The sequence below is a fragment of the Danio rerio genome, chromosome 5 (genome assembly GCF_049306965.1).
Source record: "Danio rerio strain Tuebingen ecotype United States chromosome 5, GRCz12tu, whole genome shotgun sequence".
Classification (NCBI taxonomy): domain Eukaryota; kingdom Metazoa; phylum Chordata; class Actinopteri; order Cypriniformes; family Danionidae; genus Danio; species Danio rerio.
Window position 1 is genome coordinate 26170610 of NC_133180.1, and position 21472 is coordinate 26192081.

Sequence of the window (21472 nt, forward strand, 5' to 3'; positions counted from 1 at the left end):
GTTGTCAGTGGCTCATCTGCGATTCTCTCAGATCGCGTCTTTGGTAGTTCACGAGCACCAATGAACGAGCACCAATTTGCCTGTGATTTCAGGCCTTTGTTGGCGAGTTCTCAAGACTTGTTGTCAAAATCGAGGCTAAAATCATGCAGTCTGAACTCAGCACAAGAGGTCACACAGTGAGATTACAATTGGTCACAAACCCTCACAGGTTAACAATAACTTTTGAATGCAGCAAAATTGAAATCAACTTTGCAATAACATGATCTCCCAAATGCGTGTCTATAAACAGAAATTAGGGCAGCACAGTGGGCACTGGGTTAGGACTGTTGGCGTTTCTGTGTGGAGTTTGCATGTTCTCCCCGTGTTCTCCCCCCACAGTTCACAGACATGCGCTTTAGATGAATTGGAGAGTAATTTGGTAAACAAAAATGACTGTAGTGTATGAATTTTGTGTGCAAATGATAGAATGTATAGGGGTTTCCTGTGATGGGTTGTGCAAGGAAGGGCATCTGTCGCATAAAACATATGCCAGAGTAATTGCCGGTTCATTTCGCTGTGGTTACCCCTGACAAATCAGGAACTAAAGGCTGATTTTTACTTCTGCGTCAAGTGATTGAAGTAACCCACATCACCTGCCTTGCACATAGTGCTTTTGGTGTTGCTCTGCAATAACACTTCCAAACGCTAGATGGCAGTGATGTTTTTATGTTCCTCTCTGTCGAGTTTCTTCTCTTTTATTTTAATGCTACCTTAATGTACAAGCTCATTCAGAGGCGGGAACCAGCGGACGTGCAAAAACTTTAATCTTAAGGTCAACACAAAACAAAAGTTTCCATCTTGAGCTCCTTCACGGGACTCGACAATTGTACACACCCGCTCCATCGGGCTTGCTGCTCTCATTACCGCCCTCACTCGTCACCACTAGCAAGCCGACCAATCACAGAGCTTGACCTGCACGTCACTGCGACGTGTAGTTAGAATTTTTCAGGGGTGCACATCAGCGTCAGCAATGGTGAGGGCTATCAGCCTGATCTCACGAGAAAACAGTATGTTACGCTTCGCCAGTTTAGTGGCTAATTCATACGAATTCAGTCAGATGAAAATGTACGATTTGAAAAAGGAGGCATGGCACCTAATCCCACCACTAAACCCAACCGTCATTGAGAGATGAGCAAATGGTACTAAATTGTACGAATTAGATTGTATGAATTCATACGAATTAGCCACTAAATCAAAAAGTTACGAATTGCCATGAGATTGTGTTGGGGCTATGCAGCCGCATGAAGGCTGCGCCAGACCATACGCGAGCGCTTGACGCAGGAGTATAAATCTGCCTTAAGCTAAAGTGAGTGAGTGAGTGAGTGAGTGAGTGAGTGAGTGAGTGAGTGAGTGAGTGAGTGAGTGAGTGAGTGAGTGAGTGAGTGAGTAAATTAAATTTAATGCAACAAAAAGTGCATTGTTATCAGGTGTAAATACACAGCCTAGCATAAACAGCACACTATGGGTGACGTTACTTTCAGTCTATTAACAGACAAACATTACATCATTTTAACCAAAGTACACTACATACCCAAGGTAAGCATCAATGTAAAAATCCATATAATGCATTCCATCAGAGTGTAAAACTGCAATACAATGCAATGTTTCATTAAGTCATAACGTAAAGCAAAACAGCCTCAAGAAAGGGTTACACAGGCCACTATGAGGAGTATCACTTCACTTTAAACTCTGCCTTCAAAAATGTCTGCCCTTAAGTCTGCAATGGAATAAAGGCAGAAAGCACTGCACCTGTCTTTCTCCAAAATCCACTATCCACGTGCCTCTGTGCATGGGTTTGTGGGCCAATATGGCTTGAGGTAGATAAGCCACTTTGACTGCTCCTGGAACAGTTCAGGTAACCAAACTCCTACATTAACTATTACAAGACATAACTGGTAAAAAAAAGAAACTCAGTTCAGTAGACAAGGGCATCATATCAGCATCAAGTACATCTCTATTCAAGAAGTTCAACCTTATGCATCCTGGAGGCCTTTCAGCTCACACCTGAGCCTGCTTTACTCTCAACTCCCACAAAAGGCTGTGTTTACTTCCATTACTATCTCTCTTTCTATCTCTCACACACACACTCTATCTCTTTCCCTCTCCCTCTTTCGCGCCTGGGGCCGAGATGGGTGGAGAGATATAGTGAGAAAACACTGAGAAAAAGAAAAGGGCCACGTTTCTTTCACAGAGCGATGGTGGGCTAAAGAAACCGATAAAGCAAGAGGGGGTTTAGAAAAAGGTGCAAGGAGGAATCCAAAGAACAAAGGCTCCCAACACCATTCCTGCAACATTAATGGCAAAGCGTGACTTGGCTGGAAAAGGGTGTTGCAGCTTCAACGCAGTCAGTTTCACCATCATTTTATTACAAAACAACAAAACACACTCCCTACCTGTACTGAGAGAGCAAAAATCCCCCAATTGACGAGCCGCAGATGGAAAAGGCCATGGCAACAACCCCATTCCAGACCCCCAGCTCTCTGGCTGTCATGTGGTGGTCCAGCAGGAAGAGAGGAAACATGGTGATCGCCCCCTGTTCACCTGCACAAGAAAACACAGGATTACATCAGCACATACAGACGCAGCTTGGTCATTGTAAATGCTCTTTTTTCTTAGAAAACTCTGAACTTCAGACACAAAAAAATTGACCACATTATTGAAAATGTGTTTCTCTCTTATCACGTTGCATCAGACTTTTCTGAAAACTGGGGTTAAAGGGACAGTTGACCCAAAATAAAACTATGTACTCAAACTATGTACAGTTGCCTTGAATGGGGCTGAAGCACACTTGTCCCCCCTCCCATCTCCCCCGACGGCCCGCACTCACACCACATTTGGGTCTGAGCACACTAACGTCATCAATGATGCACTGTTCAGTAAGAAGCCCTCTCGCTCTGCACAGTGGACATTTCTTTATATCGTTTTAGTCATTTGATAAGCAGTGGCATGCAGTCAAATATTTCACCAAACAGATCAGCCACTTTTGACGCTCATAAACAATCATAAAGTCCTCATGCTGCAGGAATTAGGAGGTTTGCTGAAGGTGCAGCTGTCGTGCAATGAGGGGTTTGTCATCATTAATAATCTAAGACAGTTTGTGCTCATTAAACAGTAAGAATGATTAATAAACTCATATGAAACAGTCCCTTAAAAGTCACGTCTGAGCTCAAGTGAACCACGCACTGGCACACCTCTTCCAACCGGGCCAGGGTGAACCGTGCCCGAGCCCGATTCAGAGCACTCACACATCTCAAACTATCCTGGAAACGGGCCTGGGCACGTTTCAGATAGCATAGTGTGAGAAATCACTTGAGAGTAGGTAAAAGTTTAATACATTTTTAGATTCGGGTGAACTATCTTTTATATTGTCCACAGATCATAACAAGCACAAAGGGATTTGACAGTCATCATTTACTCATCAAACCTGTTTAAGTTTCTTCTGTAAAAGAGGATATTTTGAAAAAATGCTTAAAACCGCTACCATTAGCCAGCTGTGTTTCATTTCAGAGGCTGCATACTCTGAAGGATGTTGACTTTAAAGGCCGAACCGAGCCAATTTAGGCAATTTTCACAGAGCTATCTTAACAGCTGCCATTAATAAGCAGTAATAAAAATTGTAATGACTTATTTACAAAGTGATTTCAAAACTTACGTTAAGTAATCTGGAGGCAAAACAAGGTTTACAAATGCTGGAAATATATTCCTTTGTTCAATACATGTACATGAAAATGTAAACTGTCTATAAAATCACTTTTTGTAAGACATTTCATACTCTTTGTTTTTAACGTGTTTAGAGGCGTCACGGTGGTGCAGTGGGTAACACGCCTCACAGCAAGAAGGTTGCTTGCTCGAGCCTCGGCTGGGTCACTTGGCATTTCTGTGTGGAGTTTGCATGTTGGCGTGGGTTTCCTCTGGGTGGTCCGGTTTCCCCCACAAGCCCAAAGACATGTGGTATAGGTGAATTGAATAAACTAAATAGTCCGTACTGTAGGTGTGTGAATGAGTATTGATGATGGATGTTTCCCAGTGATGAGTTACAGCTGGAAAGGAATCCACTGCGTAAGACATATGCTGGATAAGTTGGCAGTTCATTCCGCAGTTCATTCCGTGCAATGAATCTTGTAAAGTTCGAGGCCGCAAAGGATTCAGCAGTTGTGTCCTTCATCTGGGAAACTAAGGATGCATTTTGAGGCTGAATTTGAGGGAGCCTTTGAATTTTTAAAACAATGTGACAGCCTTTATCAGGACGTGATGACACAGCACTCTTCGAATGCATCCTAAGGAGGATGCAGCCTCTAAAATGAGACACAGCTATTGACATTCATAGTATTTGCTTTTCTTCTTAAAAAAAAAAAAAAAAAAACTCACAATGGTTTGAAACCACTTGAGCAAGAGTAAATAGTGAGTAAATGTTCATTTTGGGGTGAACTATCCCTTTATGGTAAATTTAACTTGTTAACGGACAATCCAGTAAGTGATAACCTGAGCAGAGGCCATGTTTTCGCACTTTACTCCATAAAGGATCAGTTGCCTTCATTGCCTTCCAGTCTTTTTATTATTTTCTGAGAGTTAGTCACTTAAACTCAGACAAATGTGACAAAAACAAAAGCTGCTATTGAAATGGTTGCCGTTACACTGCGACGAGTCCTGTGTCGCTGCATGATAGCGGGAGCACGGAGGCCTCGGTAACCTGCCGCCGTGTATTATTTAACGGCATTGTCATTATTTATGGAGTCTGCCTTCAGTTCGACAGCGAGACAGCCCGCTGACTGACAGCTCTGAGACCGCCGTCAAACAGAAACTGCGCTTCCGGGGTCCCCGGGATGAAACCGGTGAGAAACAAAAACAGAAAATCAAATCAAAAATCAGACGCTTCTGCCGGAGTTCTGCTACGGTCGCTGACAGCGCCACGTGAGCTCTTTGACGTCGCTTTCTTTGTGGGGGATTGAGTCTGACAGTAGAACTAAATTTGTAAAGGGTGTTGTAAAGTCTGTAATGTGGTGGCAACAATGAACAATGGGACTCGTTTTTCACATTCAGCACATCTTTTCTTCATATTAAGCAGCTATGCAACCCAGGTCCGATGCGTTCAAGCAATAAGGTTGCAGTTTTACATAAGGATAAAACATACAGTATAGCCTGCATGCCAAGCACATTTAGTAATGACACCAAACATTAAAAATTATTTGTTTGCTTATATATTGTTTTTGTTTTAAATGTCAAAACAGCCAGTTATAGTTAATTTTTGTTTGTATGAAAAATGCTACATTTAGTTCCTGCATAACCTTAATTGACAGTTTTATTTGAAGTAATATAGCATCAGTCATTCCCATACACAGCTATGGGAACCACTTGAAAATTCTGTTTTCCTGGATAAACTGGACTTATTAGGTGGGTTTTATTAGTAAAAGGTAATATTCATTCATTTTCCTTCTGCTTAGTCCATTTTTTCATCAGGGGTCACCACAGCGGAATGAACATGGGAAACATCCATACACTCATTCACACACATACACAACGGCCACAGTGGAATGAACCGCCAACTTACCCAGCATATGTTTTAGACAGCGCATGCTCTTCTAGCTGTAACCCAGTAGGAAACATCCATACACACTCATTCACACACATAAACTACAGCCAATTTCATTCACTCATTAATTTTTCTTCTGGTTGGTCCCTTTATTCATCAGGGGTCGCCACAGCAGAATGAACCGCCAACTTGTCCAGTATATGTTTTACACAGTGAATGTCCTTCCAGTTTTAACCCAGTAGGCTACTCTCTGTTTTATAATAGAGTTAGAAGAAATGTCATCAGAAGATTGCAGAAAATAACAAAAATTACATTTGCTCAAAACAAAATAAAATCTAGAGAAACTGAGAATTTCAAGTGGTTTCCTAATTTTTACATTTCTGTAAAGTGCATCTTTCTTACATCTTATAAAAATACTATTAATCTGCACTAAAACAGCACAATTAAAATTTAAAAGTGAATCTGAGAGAGACATTGCAGTAGAAATAGTGTGCATACTGTCAACATGGTAGTTTAAATGTATACAAAACGGCGGGGAAGATCATTTCTATGTGAGCTCTAGACATGCGCTTCAGCGTTTTGCCTCAGTCTTTTTTCTCCTACGCTGCTTCAAACTAATTATTTTTTAAGCAGGGATTGAAAACAAACAACAAGGCTGCTTATTTATGTCTATAAATAATCTCAGAGCAACAATTGTCCATTTCACATGGGATTTCATTAGACATCCACAAAAACACAGTGGAGAAAAGCAGAAGAGGGGAGGCACTGGGAGGAGAAAGGGAGAGCGATAGAAAAAAGAGAGAGAGAGAGATGCTGTATTAGTTTGACTCTGTAAACTATGATAGATAGATAATGATAGATAATGGGGAACAGACTGAAAATTGGACAACAGATTAAGGATGACATGGATTCTTTATGACAGAAAATAAAGAAAGAAATGTGCCACAATATGTGGTGATTGAACTAACCTGATGAAAGGTCTAAAGTTTCTGCCATATTCTAAAACCGAAATCTGAAAAGCTATTCAACCCCTATTATTGACTATCAACTTGTGTATGGACTTCATTCATTCATTCATTCACCTTCGCCTTAGTCCCTTATTTATCAGGGGTCGGCACAGCGGAATATATCAACTATTCAGGCATATGTTTTACTCAATGGATAAATACACTACGGAAAATTTTGTTTACCCAATTCACGTATAGCGCATATCTTGTGGAGGAAACCAGAGCACCTAGAGGTAACCCACTTGAGCATGGGGAGAACATGCAAACAAAAAATGCCAAGTGGCCCAGTGTATGGACTTATGTTACTTTTAATATTATTATTATTGCATTACAGCCTTTTTTAATTGAGCTTTTGTTAAAACCATGACCATATCAGGTAAAAGCCAAAATGTCAAATGCCTGTTACTGTGTCAATAACATTCTGTGTGAGTTTCTAATACACAGCTTATATTTCATTCACATTACAAAAAAATATTGTTGGTTTATACAAACACATCCAGTACAGTTGTTCTAGATGATATTTTATAAAAAAATGATCAGTTACACTTTCTTTTTACAGTATTATGTAATTCATTCATTCATTAATTTTCTTTTTGGCTTAGTCCCTTTTAGTCCCTTTATTAATCTGCGGTCGTCACAGCGGAATGAACTGCCAACTTATCCAGCATATGTTTTACACAGCGGATGCCCTTCCAGTCGCAACCCATCTCTGGGCAACATCCACACACACTCAATCACACTAATACACTACGAACAGTTTAGCTTACCCAATTCACCTGTACCGCATGTCTTTGGACACCCATGTGAACGCAGGCAGAACATGCAAACTCCAAGTATTATGTAATATTAATTAATATTAAATGTACTTTATATTATATAATGGGTTTACAGTTATAATACAAATGCAAAGTGGCCAAGAGAGCTTAATGTGCTGCAATTCAATAAAACACATTCAATTACAAAAAACACCAGCAAATTAAGTAAAGATCTTCATCTTTTTGACAAATCCTCACAACGAATGCACATTTAAAAAAAAAGCACTGCATTTACACACAACGCAAACAATTTACCAAAAAGTGCTGCATTTTCTCACAACACAAATGTTTCATGGGGAACCAAAACCGTGACGAACACCGCCGTGCCATGACTATTGCTCAGTAAAGTTGTAGGTAATCTTTGAAAGGTGAGTTTTTGTTTGTTTAATTTAATATCCCGATTCCAGTGTCTTTAGTATGTTTTAGCCTAAATAACTACAACCTAAATAACTGGGTCCATCACGTTTCAGGGTCTCCTTGAAACATTTCCTTTGTGCTGTAAGAAAATGCAGCACGTTTTATTAATTGTTTGCATTGTGTGAAAATGCAACGTGTTTTTTTAAAATGAGCTTGCGTTGTGACGATTTGCAGCACGTTTGCTGTCAAATTGATGAATATCTTTTCTCAATTTGCTGCCTTTTTTTGTAAATGCATGCGTTTTCTAAAATTACATCACATTAAGTTCTCTCGGCCACCATACAAATGTGTAGTTTACTGTTATGTCTTTAGTAAATACATGTGACAAAAACACTAAAAAACACTGCAAAGCATTCCCAAATAATCTTTTTATTACAAAATTCTCCATACAAAAGGAATTTGTTTGTATATCAAACATATTTGTCACTGATAAATGTGTTCATCAACTTTACGTGTCCTAAAACTAATTTTTTTTTTGCTGTGGAAATAGAATTTTACTTGCTATTACAATGAATAAGGAATGGAGCTTTCAAGTCTCAAAGAACATCAAGCAGAGTAATGTATTAGTATAGTTCACATGATTTATAATGGCTCTGTGTGATAAGCAGACTGACAATGTGATTATTCAACTGAGATCTTCCCATCCAGTGGGTTGTTAACGTCTACAATCAGATTAAGCTGAATTTGATTTATGAATCTGTTTGATTCCTGAATACAGGTTTTGAGAATTAGATCAACTGATTCAATAAAATAAAGAGTCCTCAGTTCCTTCTCAGACAAGACTGCTGCATGGCTTTAGAGGACTACAAATATAGTGGAAATCTCATATGGACTTTTAAGGGCCATGTTTCTAGTGCATCGACTATGCCAACAGGAACTTAGAAGTGACGTTAGTCAACCAACAGTGATGATAAGTGCAACATACAACAAAATCACTAGAGAATTAAGGACCCCATGATGGGAATTGTTATTGTTGTTTGTCGTGGGTTCAATTTTTTTAGTTTTACCTTATATGGTCATGGTTTGGACAAAAACACAATAAAAAAGGTCATAATGCAATAATAATAATAATAATAAAGTAACACAAGTCCATACACCGTGTCAGCTAGCATTTCTAGTTTGCATGTTTTCCACGTGTATGAATGAAATATGCAATTGAAAAAAGAACGACAGTTTGAATGCCATCAAGGTTGAAAAACAAAACACAACACTGCGGACAAATGTGTTAGGTAAATTAATTAGCCTTCTCTTAATCTGCATTGAAATTTTGGAATCCTGTGGCCATGTTATGTCTAGCATGAATTCGTCCAATTAGTGTATTATATGCCACTGTAGTTCCAATTGTGTTAGATAAAACTCTGTTCAGATATAAGAGGTGAGTAAGTTCTTCCGAATGCCTTAGTACTTAAATTGTCTAGTATGATCACACAAAAAAGCAGGTATTTGTCAGTAGTTCTAGGAACTGTGAATAATTTCTTATGATGCTAAAGCTTGTATATAAGCACTAGCAACCAGAGAGGTCCCCAAAAACTAAATTTTCTCTTGTAAAACTTTACAAGAGTTCCTAGATCTTATTGTGCAAATGCAAAATGCAGGCACCAGCAGCTGAGGAACTATATAGGCATTGTTCCACTGTATGTTACGATGCAGTTTGGTTCAGTACAGCTCACTTTTGTGGGCTAATCTAGCACTACTTGTTTAGTATCACTTTGGATGAGATTCCAAATGAGTCATACCGTTATCATAACGTGATGTACTGTATACACACTGCTGATCACTGACTGGTGAAAATAGCCACTAGCAGTATCATTGGATTTGTAACATGATACAATACACCCACTTTATTTAAATATCAACAGCCACTGCTGTATTGTTGGTTCACACGACTTCCTCTGGTTGGTTCCAGACATTCCTCTCATTGGTAGCCAAAGAACAAGACGATGGACCTAAATGAAAAAGTATTTCAGGACTTTAAGTGGTACAATGAAAACCAAAGCAAACCACAATGTGTCAAACCATACCGTACCATACTGCACAGTGGAAAAGCTACTATAAAAGCAATGTTAAAGTGATATGAGAATGCAATTTAATCATACACAGCTTTAAATGATGTAGCTCAGTGGCAAGAAGGTCGCTGGTCATTTAGCAATTCTGAGTCATTTAGCAATTCTGTGTGGAATTCTGTGTGGATGTTCTCACCATGCTTGTATGTATTCACCCCTATAGGTGAATTGGGTAAACAAAATTGGCCTTAGTGTATGAGTGTGTGGGAATGCAAGAGTGTATGGGTGTTTCCCAGTACTGGGTTGCAGCTACAAGGGCATCCGCTGCATAAAACTCAGTTCAATTCATCTTTACTTCTATAACACTTTTACAAAGTAGATAGTCTCAAATCAGCTCAACATAGAAGTTCTGTAATTTAAAACTGTCAGTCCAGTTTTCAGAGCCGAAGTACAGTTTAATTCAGTTCACTTGTGGTTTAATTTTCACTGCTGCAAGTCCAAACACTCAAGAGCAAATCCATCGATGCACAGCTCCACAAGTCCTAAACCAAGCAAGCCAGTGGCGACATATGCCAGAACAGTTGGGGGTTCATTCCGCTGTGGCGACCGCTGAAAAATATGGGACTAAGCCAAAGGAATATGATTAGATGCTTTTCAACTGGTGAACAACTTCAATAGCCAAAGAGTGTGTGGTGCTGACTAAAACCAGCACCCTGATACATCTCAAAGTCCCCAGAGTCTTCAGCATGAGAACAGCCTGAGGAACCTGGGCCCCTCCTAGTTCATGTACTGTAGATCACTGTGCCGTGTGTATCTGCATCTGCGTGTACATGAGCAAGTCACACAACTCCATTGTAAACCAACCAACCAACAACAAGCCCAGCACTAATTCTCTACGGACCGCTGAGGTTGGAATACGCAAAGGTCTATTCTGGGACACAATGACATAATTGTTCGAATGAAACAAAAGTACGGAGAACTATCACTTGCACCATTCGTTATGAGAATGTGAGCAAAGATATGATGGCATGGATTGGGAACAGAGATGCTTCCTATTCAAAGACGTAAGCTCACGTATCTAAACAGAATGCATCTTAATGCTCACACCCTAATTACACAATGGTCCAGACAATGGGAAAACAATGTAGGTCAGCTTAAAGACACTGCATACTTTACTCATCTTCGTTCGGAATTCTGTCTTTTCTCCATCACATGTTCTCATCATACCCCATGGCCCCCTGCACTCCACCATCTCTCTTTCTCTCTCTTATAGCTGACCATGTGGTGGGTGTTCATTAATTCATCCCCCCTGCAGTCCTCTGCGTTCCCTCTGGAAAATATTTGCCTCCTGCTCGCGTCACCCCTCCATCCCCCATGCGCCCCTTCTTTCCCTGGCTCCTGCTGTGCGGGACAGAGGGAGGGTAGCATCAGGCGATAGACGTGTGTGTTATGTGTATATAGTTAGAGAAGAGAGTGAGAGAGTGAGAGAGAGAGAGAAAGAGAGAGAGAGATAGAGACAGTGCAAAAGTGGCTTTCTAGTCCCATACAGATCCCAACTTTAACCCCCACAAGTGCACTCCCGCCTCCAGCTGGACTCTTCCCAGGGAAGCTCCACGTCTGGTTCAATCACAGCCCCCTCCATCCCACCACTGTCCCCCCAGTCACCCTTTATCAAAGCTTGGACTGAGACTATACGTAACACACTGTGGTTACAATCTGTGAGTCAAAAGTGGAAAGACTAGAAGATAAGCAACATAACGTGGTTCATTTGTGAAACATTCTTTTGAAATCAATTCAACTATGTAAATGTTAAAACAACAGCAAACTATGTCATCTACATTATTAAAAAACTGTAAAGGATATTGAGATGCATTTAAATATATTTATTTGTTGTTGCTGTTGATGTTGTCTTCATTGTTTTTGCTGTGAATTCACAGTATGTTTCATATAAAAAGTGAAACATGAAACTAAACTTAATTTAAGAAGTGTACATTTGTTTCCACTGGTTGTATTTCATTTGAAAAATGTTTAAAAATGACAAAGAAATCTGGATTTGCAAAAAGGGGAAGATTTTTTGAACACACTTTAAAATGAAAGTTGTTCAAAATTAGTAAACCGGTTTGGTGTCATACGGAGAGCTGTTTAGTAGTGCTCATAATCATGATCATGGGGAGAAACCTTATAAGACAGATTAAGAGGGGGGCTGCCGCTTGTCCTGTCTGCTGGAGCTCATCCGATTACAGTGCCACCTCTCTCACTTTGCCAAAGACGACACATACTCATATGCACAAACACACAAGCATGCCATACAAAGCTCGGTTCACAGATGAAATGATTTGAAATTACTCACAAATGAAGTGACACAAACAATACACATTTATGTAAACAGTGTAGCAAAAAAAAAAATGAATTCAGTTTTCAATGAAAACAGCACAGACACAAAGACACTCTAATCTGGCCATAATCCCCTTCTGGTGCCAAACACCACATTCGGTTCATTGAAAGTGATTCATAAGTTGTTATTTATGTCTATATCTTGATTTAAATCATGGCACAGAAGGTTGGCTCATCATGGATACAATTTTAAAGGTAAATAAAAGATTTCAATATTAGTTTCAGGTACAGACGTACTGAAGAACAAGATGTGCTAACTCGTTATCGCTTTCTGATGTTTAGCAGCTTCTAAAACATTGGGAATACTGTGACAGTAAGCATGGAAAAAGAGCAAGACTGCCATCTTGTGGCAAAACAGCACATTACCTAAACTAAAACTCAGATCTAAAAATATCTACAACCTGGGGAGCGTTTCCCAAACAACATAACTCGCGGCTGAACTATCATAGTACGATGCATCGTTTGGAAAAAGAATCCAATATTAGTTTCGGTAAAAACATACACTCGTTTTCAATATTAATTAAAATATATGTAAATGGAACATTTAGGCCTTGTGTTTTCTTAACAAATATTGAGAACATTAAATTTTCTGTTCTAAAACATAAAAACACTTACAAAAGCTACATATTCTAATATCATATATAAATCATATAAATAAATAAATAATGAGGCTAAGAAATGAAATTTTATATTTAGAATTTATTAGGAAATTTTAAAAATCCTACTTTAATAATAATATTAATGATGATTATCATTATTAAGCAGGATATTGTTTATTTATTTTGTATTTTTTGAAAATTCTACTTATACAATTTGACCACAGCAGAAAGTTCTAACCAACAGTCTCATGTCATATACAGTACAGATACTTAATAAATAACCTACTATAAATTTAAAGCAATAACGTATGCTATTTGCTCTGGAGACGTAACATAAATTCCGCTTTTAAATAACAGGTCACCTATAGTTTTCATCATGACCCATAGCTGTGTTCAAAATAACATCAAGGTTTTTAAAGTGCACTGCGAAGGGAACGCAGTTGTAAACTTGAAGATCCCTAAAACTGAACTGTAAAAATACTTTGAAAGCAAATTACAACTATGAGAGATGACTTTAATGCCTTTTATTAAACAGCTCTAAGCATACAAGTTTGCGACGCAGTTTGCGAATGTTCGTTGACACAATGGATTTAGGAAATGGCAAGTCAACAAACTATGTTTGTAACAATGGAACTTGCGACCTTAGTTGGCTAACAATAGTTTTCAGAAAGGCATACCTGATCATTTTCTTTTACAGAATTACAAAAGGAAATTAGTTTTTTCAAAAATAAATAATGTTTTGTCCATCTCACTGTTCTGAAAGAGTGTATAGCATATTAGAAAATGTAGCAAATGCAAGTTTACAAAAAATTTATGTTTCAAAACATTTTCTGATAATAAAATATGGCCAAATATTCAACTAAATATTTTTGTTAAAGTCCAACCACAAAGTTATTCTGAACTGAACTTAATAAAATATATAAAGGTATAAATAAGTAAAAAAAAACTGATGTTTTAATGTATATATTGTTGTTCCATGTTACACTGAATGAGAGAAAAAAATCATTATTATTCAGATTTTCTTTTTTGATTATACAAAAGACTGCACAGGACAAAAATGTAAAGATGTATTACACTTTTACAGCTGTGATGCTTAAAGTGAAGATAAATGAGTGTTTATGCAAGTGATCACTAAGAGACCAACTAAAAGACATCTCACTTTCTCCTGATTTATCATTTGAGTGTAAGTTAAATATTTTAATGTTTGTTTTATAGTATAAAGGTGTTTTTTTATCAGAAAAAGTATGTATATAAAGATATTTATAGTATTTGCTTCTTTTTTTTTTGTAGTTGCAATCTTACATTATCTCCTTATAGTATAGTGTAAATAGTATAGTGAAGATGTGTGTATGTGTATGTAACTAAGAGATGGTCACATTCTCTCTTTTTATTATTCTGTTGATCTATACTATTTTATTGTATTTCGTTTTCTGAAAATGCATGTACAGTTAAAGTCAGAATTATTAGCCGCCCCCCCCCCCCCCTCCCCCCTCCCCCCCCCAAACCCCCCCCTCCGGCAATTATTAGCCCCCTGTATATTTTTTCCCCCAATTTGTTTAACAGAGCCTCTTTCAACACATTTATAAACATAATAGTTTTAATAACTCATTTCTAATAACTGATTTATTTTATCTTTGCCCAGATGACAGTACATTATGTTTGACTAGATATTTTTCAAGACACTGTTTTTCAGCTTAAAGTGACATTTAAAGGCTTAAGGTTAATTAGGTTAACTAGGCAAGTTAAGTTAATTAGGCAAGTTATTGTATAACGATGGTTTGTTCTGTAGACTATCGAAAAAATTTATTTATTTATTTATTTATTCTAGCCAAAATAAAACAAATAAGACTTTCTCCGGAAGAAAAAAATATTATCAGACATACTGTGAAAATGTCTTTGCTCTGTTAAACATAATTTGGGCCATATTTAAAAAAGATATAAAAATCAAAGGGGGGCTAATAATTCTGACTTCACCTGTATATAAACAACTACTTTGTCTCTATAATCTCAAATATTTAGTTCCTATTTCTGTTGTGGTTGCAATTTGAAATGTTTCTCTTTGAAAATAGTGTAAATCTGATGCACAATAACAAACCAGTAGGCATGTGTCAAATTATTCACCAAAATAGAAATGCTATCATCTCCAAAATCTCAATTGATGTTAAATTATATCAAACATCTTACCCAACTTGTACGTGAGGACATAGAACATCGTCCATGTTGTTCCTGGCACCGATAACAGCTTCCTCCACACCTTCCAGGGCTGCATGACATCCTTTGACCCTCTCCGTCCTTCTCCCTGTCCCCGCGCCGGCTCTCCATCCAACACCGGGGCTCCCCAAACGAACAGAGCGACACCACCGTAAACACAGGCCAGCAGAGCAAACATCCATCCCCAGCCTGCAACATCAATCACAGCCAGGAGCCCCCCTCCAGCAAACACAGACCCGGCTTTATAGCCCACCACCTGCACCGTGTTGCCCAGACCAAGCTCTCCCTGACCTCGGAGCAGCCGAACTGCAGCTCCGTCTGCCGCTATGTCCTGTACAGATGCCAGCACATTCATTGCAAGCAAAGAGCCTGCGACACTCATGTACTGAACATCGGGTGTGATGGTGGCACTTAACAAACAGGTCATGGCCAAACCCGCCACTGTGCCCACCAACCAGCAGCGTTTGGTGCCTGTCCGGTCCACCAGAGGGGCCCAGAGGACCTTGAGCACCCAGGGGAAGTAGAGGATTTTGGTGAGGCTGATGCGGGTGAGAGAGTGACCAGCACCACGCAGGTAAACCGGGAGCAGGGACGACTGCAGGCCATAGGGAATGCCCTGGATGAAGTACAGCAGACCCAGGAACACCAGCTTGTCGTTCATCATGGAGAAAGGCTGGTTTGGGGAGCCTCAGCTCATGGCTGTACTCTGTAATAGACATGAATTGAGTGAGTGATATGGATTTGGAAAGTAGGGTTGGGTGATTAGTCGAAAAAGAAATCGAAATCAACATTCAGAACCTATAATTAATCAAATTTTTCCAGATCAAGTTTTTAAATTACTTTCCCTACCTCCTGTGGAGTCATGTGACCCTGCTCTGTTAAGGCTGATTTATACTTCTGCGTTGAATACACTGGTAGAGTCTGGCGCAGCTTTCGTGCGATCACATACACCACCTCTTAAAAAAACTACACGTTACACGTTTGTAGTACATTGACGATGATTAGTAGCTGCGCCAGAGCTGCATTGAGGCGGCATTTTTTTTATGGCAATAAAATGATTATTTCCATTAAATGATTTGTTTATAAAAGATGCAAGAAATGCACTGTTTAAAATATTATTTACATGATATACAGGTTATTTTATTAAGAAGAGATGCTGTTTATTTTCTACTTTTAACATGAAAAACATTGAAAATATTTTTTTTTCCAAAAGTGCAAGTTATTTATTTTTGCTGTTTTATAAGAAAAAAAGTGACTGTTCATTTCAGGCAATGTGTGTTTTATTTTCAGTTGTTCAACACTGATGTTCATAAAATTGTCATAGATAGTAGATAATGTATGTTTCCTTCATCTATTTTAAAATTAAGTAATGCACCCTTCATTCTAAAATCTCTGATTTGTAATATGTAAGTATATTTACTGTACAAAATTTGTCAGTAAACTATAAGGGCAGAAAAATAAAATAAATAAATGAAGTTAGATCTGGGTGATAATATCGGTATCAATATTTATTGACTAAACACCATTGTCAATATCGATAAAAAAAAATCCGGTATGAAGCGCTATAGTTTTATTAAAAATGCACACAACTTTGACAAAGCCTGATGGAAGCAAGGGTACATGTTGTGCAAGTGGCGCACATGTGACTTTTTAGCTTTTTTAGCGTAGTGGGTAATGTAGTCATTCAACTTCACAATTTGTAATGTTGCAGTGTGTATTTGAATAATGATTGATAGTTCCTTTACTTGAAAACTCAGATTTGATTATCATAATTTGTTTAGTTTACAGAGATTGAGGTTCACTGTAAAGTTATTATTCACAACTTACAGGTGTTGATTTACTTTAAAGATTGCTTTGATTGTTCAGTATACGCATTACTATTGCACACACTTTGCAACATTTTATTTATCAAGTTTCAGAGTCTCTCTAACACTTATGTTTATTTTATTATCAAAATTTTATTATCATTTTTTTTGGAATATTGCCCAGCCCTAAATGATATAATCGTTCATTATTCGTAATCGAATTAAAATGTTCAATTAATCGAGATTTTGATTTTGATTTTAGGTCAAAAGCACCCAGCCCTATTTAAAAGTTACCTCCATATTGACTTAATAATAAAGCTGCATCATACTGAGAAAATGGGTGACGTGATATTGTTGATGAGCGTTGCGATTATGATATTTCTTACAAAATAACTTGCAAAAATGCTATTATATCAGTTTTTTTATTATATAGTGATCAAATTAAAATAAAGCTCAGAAAAATATATCTTTTTGAGCTAAATAAATAAATAAAAACTATGTAAAAGTGCAAACCTTTAGATTTGAAAACACAAATGACTGAAAGTCCAGCAGAAATTGTTTTTTTTTTATTGGCTGTTGGCATTTTACTCTTGTCTTCCTGCATTCGTTTGTAGAGATGTATGGATGAAGATAGTAAGGTTCCATCTGATTTGATAAACAAACTTTGCATGCAGCACACAAATGACTGGCCAATAAAATGAATTTAATTTATTGTACTTTTCAAAATTCATGTTGATGGCTTATTAAGGGTTTTTAGAGATCTTTTTTTTCCACTCCAACATAAAAAAACTGAGAACAGATAAAAACAAATGACTTTTTACCATGCTGTAAGGAACAAAAAAGCTTTATAAACCAGGTTGAGATATGAACAATGAGATATGAACAAAACTCCACTGTAAAACATTATGAATATATTGTAAAAGGGGATATTATTAGCCCTCCAGTGAAATTTTTATTAGTTTTTAAATATTTCCCAAGTGATGTTTAAGAAAGCACAGATTTTTCCCACAGTATTTCCTATAATTTCTTCTCTTTTTCTGGAGAAAGTATTATTTATTTCAGATTAGCTAAAACAAAAAAAGAAAAAACAATGTTTAAGTTCAATATTATTACCTCCCCTTAAGATATATATTTGGGTTTTTTTGTTTTGTTTTTTGATTGGATACAGAACAAACCGCTGTTATTCAATAACTTCAAATAACTAATAATAATAATTATCTAATTAATAATCTTATCTTATTAATAATCTATTCAATAACTAAAAAACCTTAAGCTCCACCCCCTGGCGCCTAAACCACAGCACAAGAAGTTAGGCCAGAGGAGAAATGGTCATTCCCAACTAAGGCAGGTTTCTCTCAAGGTTTTTTTTTTCCATCACTTCGTCAATTAATGAAGTTCCTCGCCAAATGGCTTGCTTGGTTTGAGACTTGTGGAGCTGTGCATCGATGGATTTTCTCTTCAGTGTTTGGACTTTCAGCAGTGGAAATTAAGCCATACTGAACTGAACTAAAGTGAACTTCAACTCTGAAAACTGGACTGACACAGTTTCAATTTACTAGAACTTCTCAATCTACATTGTAAAAGCGCTATAGAAATAAAGATGAATGAATGAATGAAAATATTAAATACTGTTATCAAGCAAAGACAAATCAAATTAGTTCATGTAAATTTGTTATTTATTATGTTTAAAATGTGTTGGGGAAAAATCTTCCCCATCTTAAACATCCCTTCGGAAATGTTTGAAAAAGAATTAGAAAATTAGAGGAGAATCATTTTGACTTCAACTGTATAAATTAAACTGGAAGGTTTGATGGAGTTTAAGTTGAATAATACTAACAACATTAATGTATGGTAACTGACATCAACAGAACAGACACATACAGTGCTCGCATATATAAGTACACCCCCCAGACAAATCTCTTATTTAAATTAGTATTTTCTATAGGATGCTTTACAATTTTATATTTGTGTATATACATTTGTTTAGTCAGTACTGAAGCCAAATCTGGAGCTAATCTAACAAAATATCTTACAATATGGTTCACAATTAGTAGCCCAAATGTATATGTTATAGAAAAATATATATATTTTTAAATTCAAAAATAGCAAAAAATAGGGAGAAACAAAATATAAATACAATTTTGTTAAAAATGTTTGTTGAAATTTGTAACAGAAAAAAAATGTAATATTTTGCATGAATTAAAATGTATTATCTTTCCATTTTGATAGATGTTCTGTGACTAAAATATTGTTTTAATACATATATATGTTTAATAAATCTGTTTGTATGCACCAATATACCATATTCACTGAGAAATGGATAATTTTGAAAATATTCATTTTCATAATGGAGTGTATTAATTTATGCTGAGTACTGTACGAGTAATAAAATAAGCATCTATTTTTATACGTGTTTTAGACGTCTCTTTAATGTCTGAATGTGTCATGCAAAAATAGACCAAAGCTGACTTGTTCTTGTTTAAAACAATGGTTTTGTCTGCAATAAAACACACACACACACACACACACACACACACACACACACACACACACACACACACACAGACACAGACACACACACACACACACACACACACACACACACACACACACACACACACACAGTGGTTCATTCATTTCACATGTCATTCATTCATAACATATCACAGGTGGATATTTATGAAATAACTAATGAAACGATGATATCCTTAATAATATCATTCAAAGTCTTTTTTAAGCATTCTGAAAGCTGCTAGAAACTCAAGATAATAATAATACTCATTAAAGCACAAGAACGATTTCATTCTGTCATAAACATTCCATTACTGTCAACAACATATGTTCTAGTTTGAAAGAGTCTTTTCTAGGACAGCAAACAATTAAAACTGTATATGTTAAAATTAACAAAGTACATAAATTAAGTAGCGCAAATGACTTACTGTATTTACATGTAAATATCCTTCACCCGCGGTGCTCGATGCAGCATAACCTCTATTTTCTAACTCGGTACTTCCGCGGGAGCGCGTGACGTCATATACTCCTTCAACAAATCAACTTGCAGCTCTTTTGACAGTGTTCACAGCCAACAAATCAACAGCGCCACCAGTCAATAAAACTGTACTGCAACCAAAAGCTAAAATGAGAAAGACGAGGTTCCTGTTTACATGACATAACACTATGATGTACTTTTTTCTCAAGTGTTCAGTGAGCAAGGAATGCTAAGATGTCACATTTGTGCAATTTCACGCAAATGCCAAATCTGCAATAGAAAAAAAACAAGTTTTTACATAAATAGTAAATCCGTTTATGCATTTTATTGTGTAAGAAAGTATTGAGTGCTTACTCAGAACTGTCTCTGTCATTGTTTGCAATTCTATTTGATTCACCAAAGTAACATGAGTGGCAATTTCACATCTGTCACTTTCATAAAGCCTTTTCCTCAATGCAAACATTTTAAATCAAATCAAATCAATATTTTTTTGTTCTATAGCAAACCGACTCTTATCCTTTTGATGGGCACTGTCTCTTTTGGCCTGTGCAGTTCAATTCATAGAGTTTCTACACAGTAGGCTATGTTGCATACTGTAAACTCACAAACTTTTTTGGTCATATCCATATCCATCCATATTTTCCTCATTAAAAATATAAAAAATGTTTACAGATGGATGTTTTTTGATCCCATAACTCTGTGGTAGTAGTTTTAGAAAACGAAAAGAGATATTTTAATATAATGTTAAAATATACTTTCTTTGTGATTTTTTTTTTTTTGAGTTTATACTGCAAACGTCACATCCGAAATGCTCATATAGTCAAAATCTCTTTCCTTACATTCCTACTGTTCCAGCCCAACATGTTTATGTAATAGAAGAGCTTGTACTAATACACACCTTTTTGTTTACTGTCAGAACGTGATGTACCCTACTTCCCACATTTAACTGAAAGGCTCAATTGGGCATGAATTAGTAAGTGGAAAAAATGTGTTTGTCTAATAAGACACACATACTGTTCACTGGGGTGGTACATTTTCAAGAGGTACACATTTGTACTTAAAGGGTCCGTTTTTGTACCTCAAAAGCATATATTAGTACCTAAACAATTTAAGAGGAACATTTTTGTACTACTAATATGTATCCTTGAGGTATTAATATGGACGTTGAAAATCTAAAAACTTTTTAAAGATCTATTAAATGCGTTTTGAATATCTCAAAATCATATCTCAAATTTGTCAAGTCATTCCTACTTTATGTATATACATAAATCTGAGTGTTGTTCTTTTAATTGTGCAACACTTTTCAAAAAGTATCTAAAATAATTTTGACTGGTGAGAAATTCTCCAGCAAATTTGGGACAAGAAACAAAACGATTAATAATTATTGGATACGCTTTAAATTACAAGTCTGTAAATATCATAAGAGTAAAAAGTAGAAATACTTTTCTATGGAGGTATGTTTATAAACCCTGTTAAAGAGCATTTATTACAAATATTTTCTTGCATCTCACATTATGAAGACATTCAAAATTTACAGACACACACACATTCTGGCATCACAGTTGCGCAGTGGTAGCATAATTACCTCACAGCAAGATGGTTGCTGGTTTGAGCCTTTGCTGGGTCAGTTGACATATCTGTGTGGAGTTTGCATGTTTTTGTG

The 21472-nt window shown here is 36.9% G+C and overlaps 1 protein-coding gene across 1 annotated transcript in view; it reads right to left on the reverse strand.

Moving 5' to 3' along the window:
- mfsd3 (major facilitator superfamily domain containing 3) overlaps positions 1-19825 on the reverse strand; it is a 44304-nt gene extending 24479 nt beyond the window's left edge. The window contains exons 1-3 of the mRNA XM_002661995.8: positions 19760-19825; positions 14989-15721; positions 2433-2580 (exon numbers count right to left, since the gene is read on the reverse strand). Of these exons, the coding sequence (XP_002662041.3) occupies positions 2433-2580; positions 14989-15679 (839 nt within the window). The 5' untranslated portion in view covers positions 15680-15721; positions 19760-19825. The remainder of the gene's footprint in view (positions 1-2432; positions 2581-14988; positions 15722-19759) is intronic.
- Between the last annotated feature and the right edge of the window lie 1647 nt (positions 19826-21472).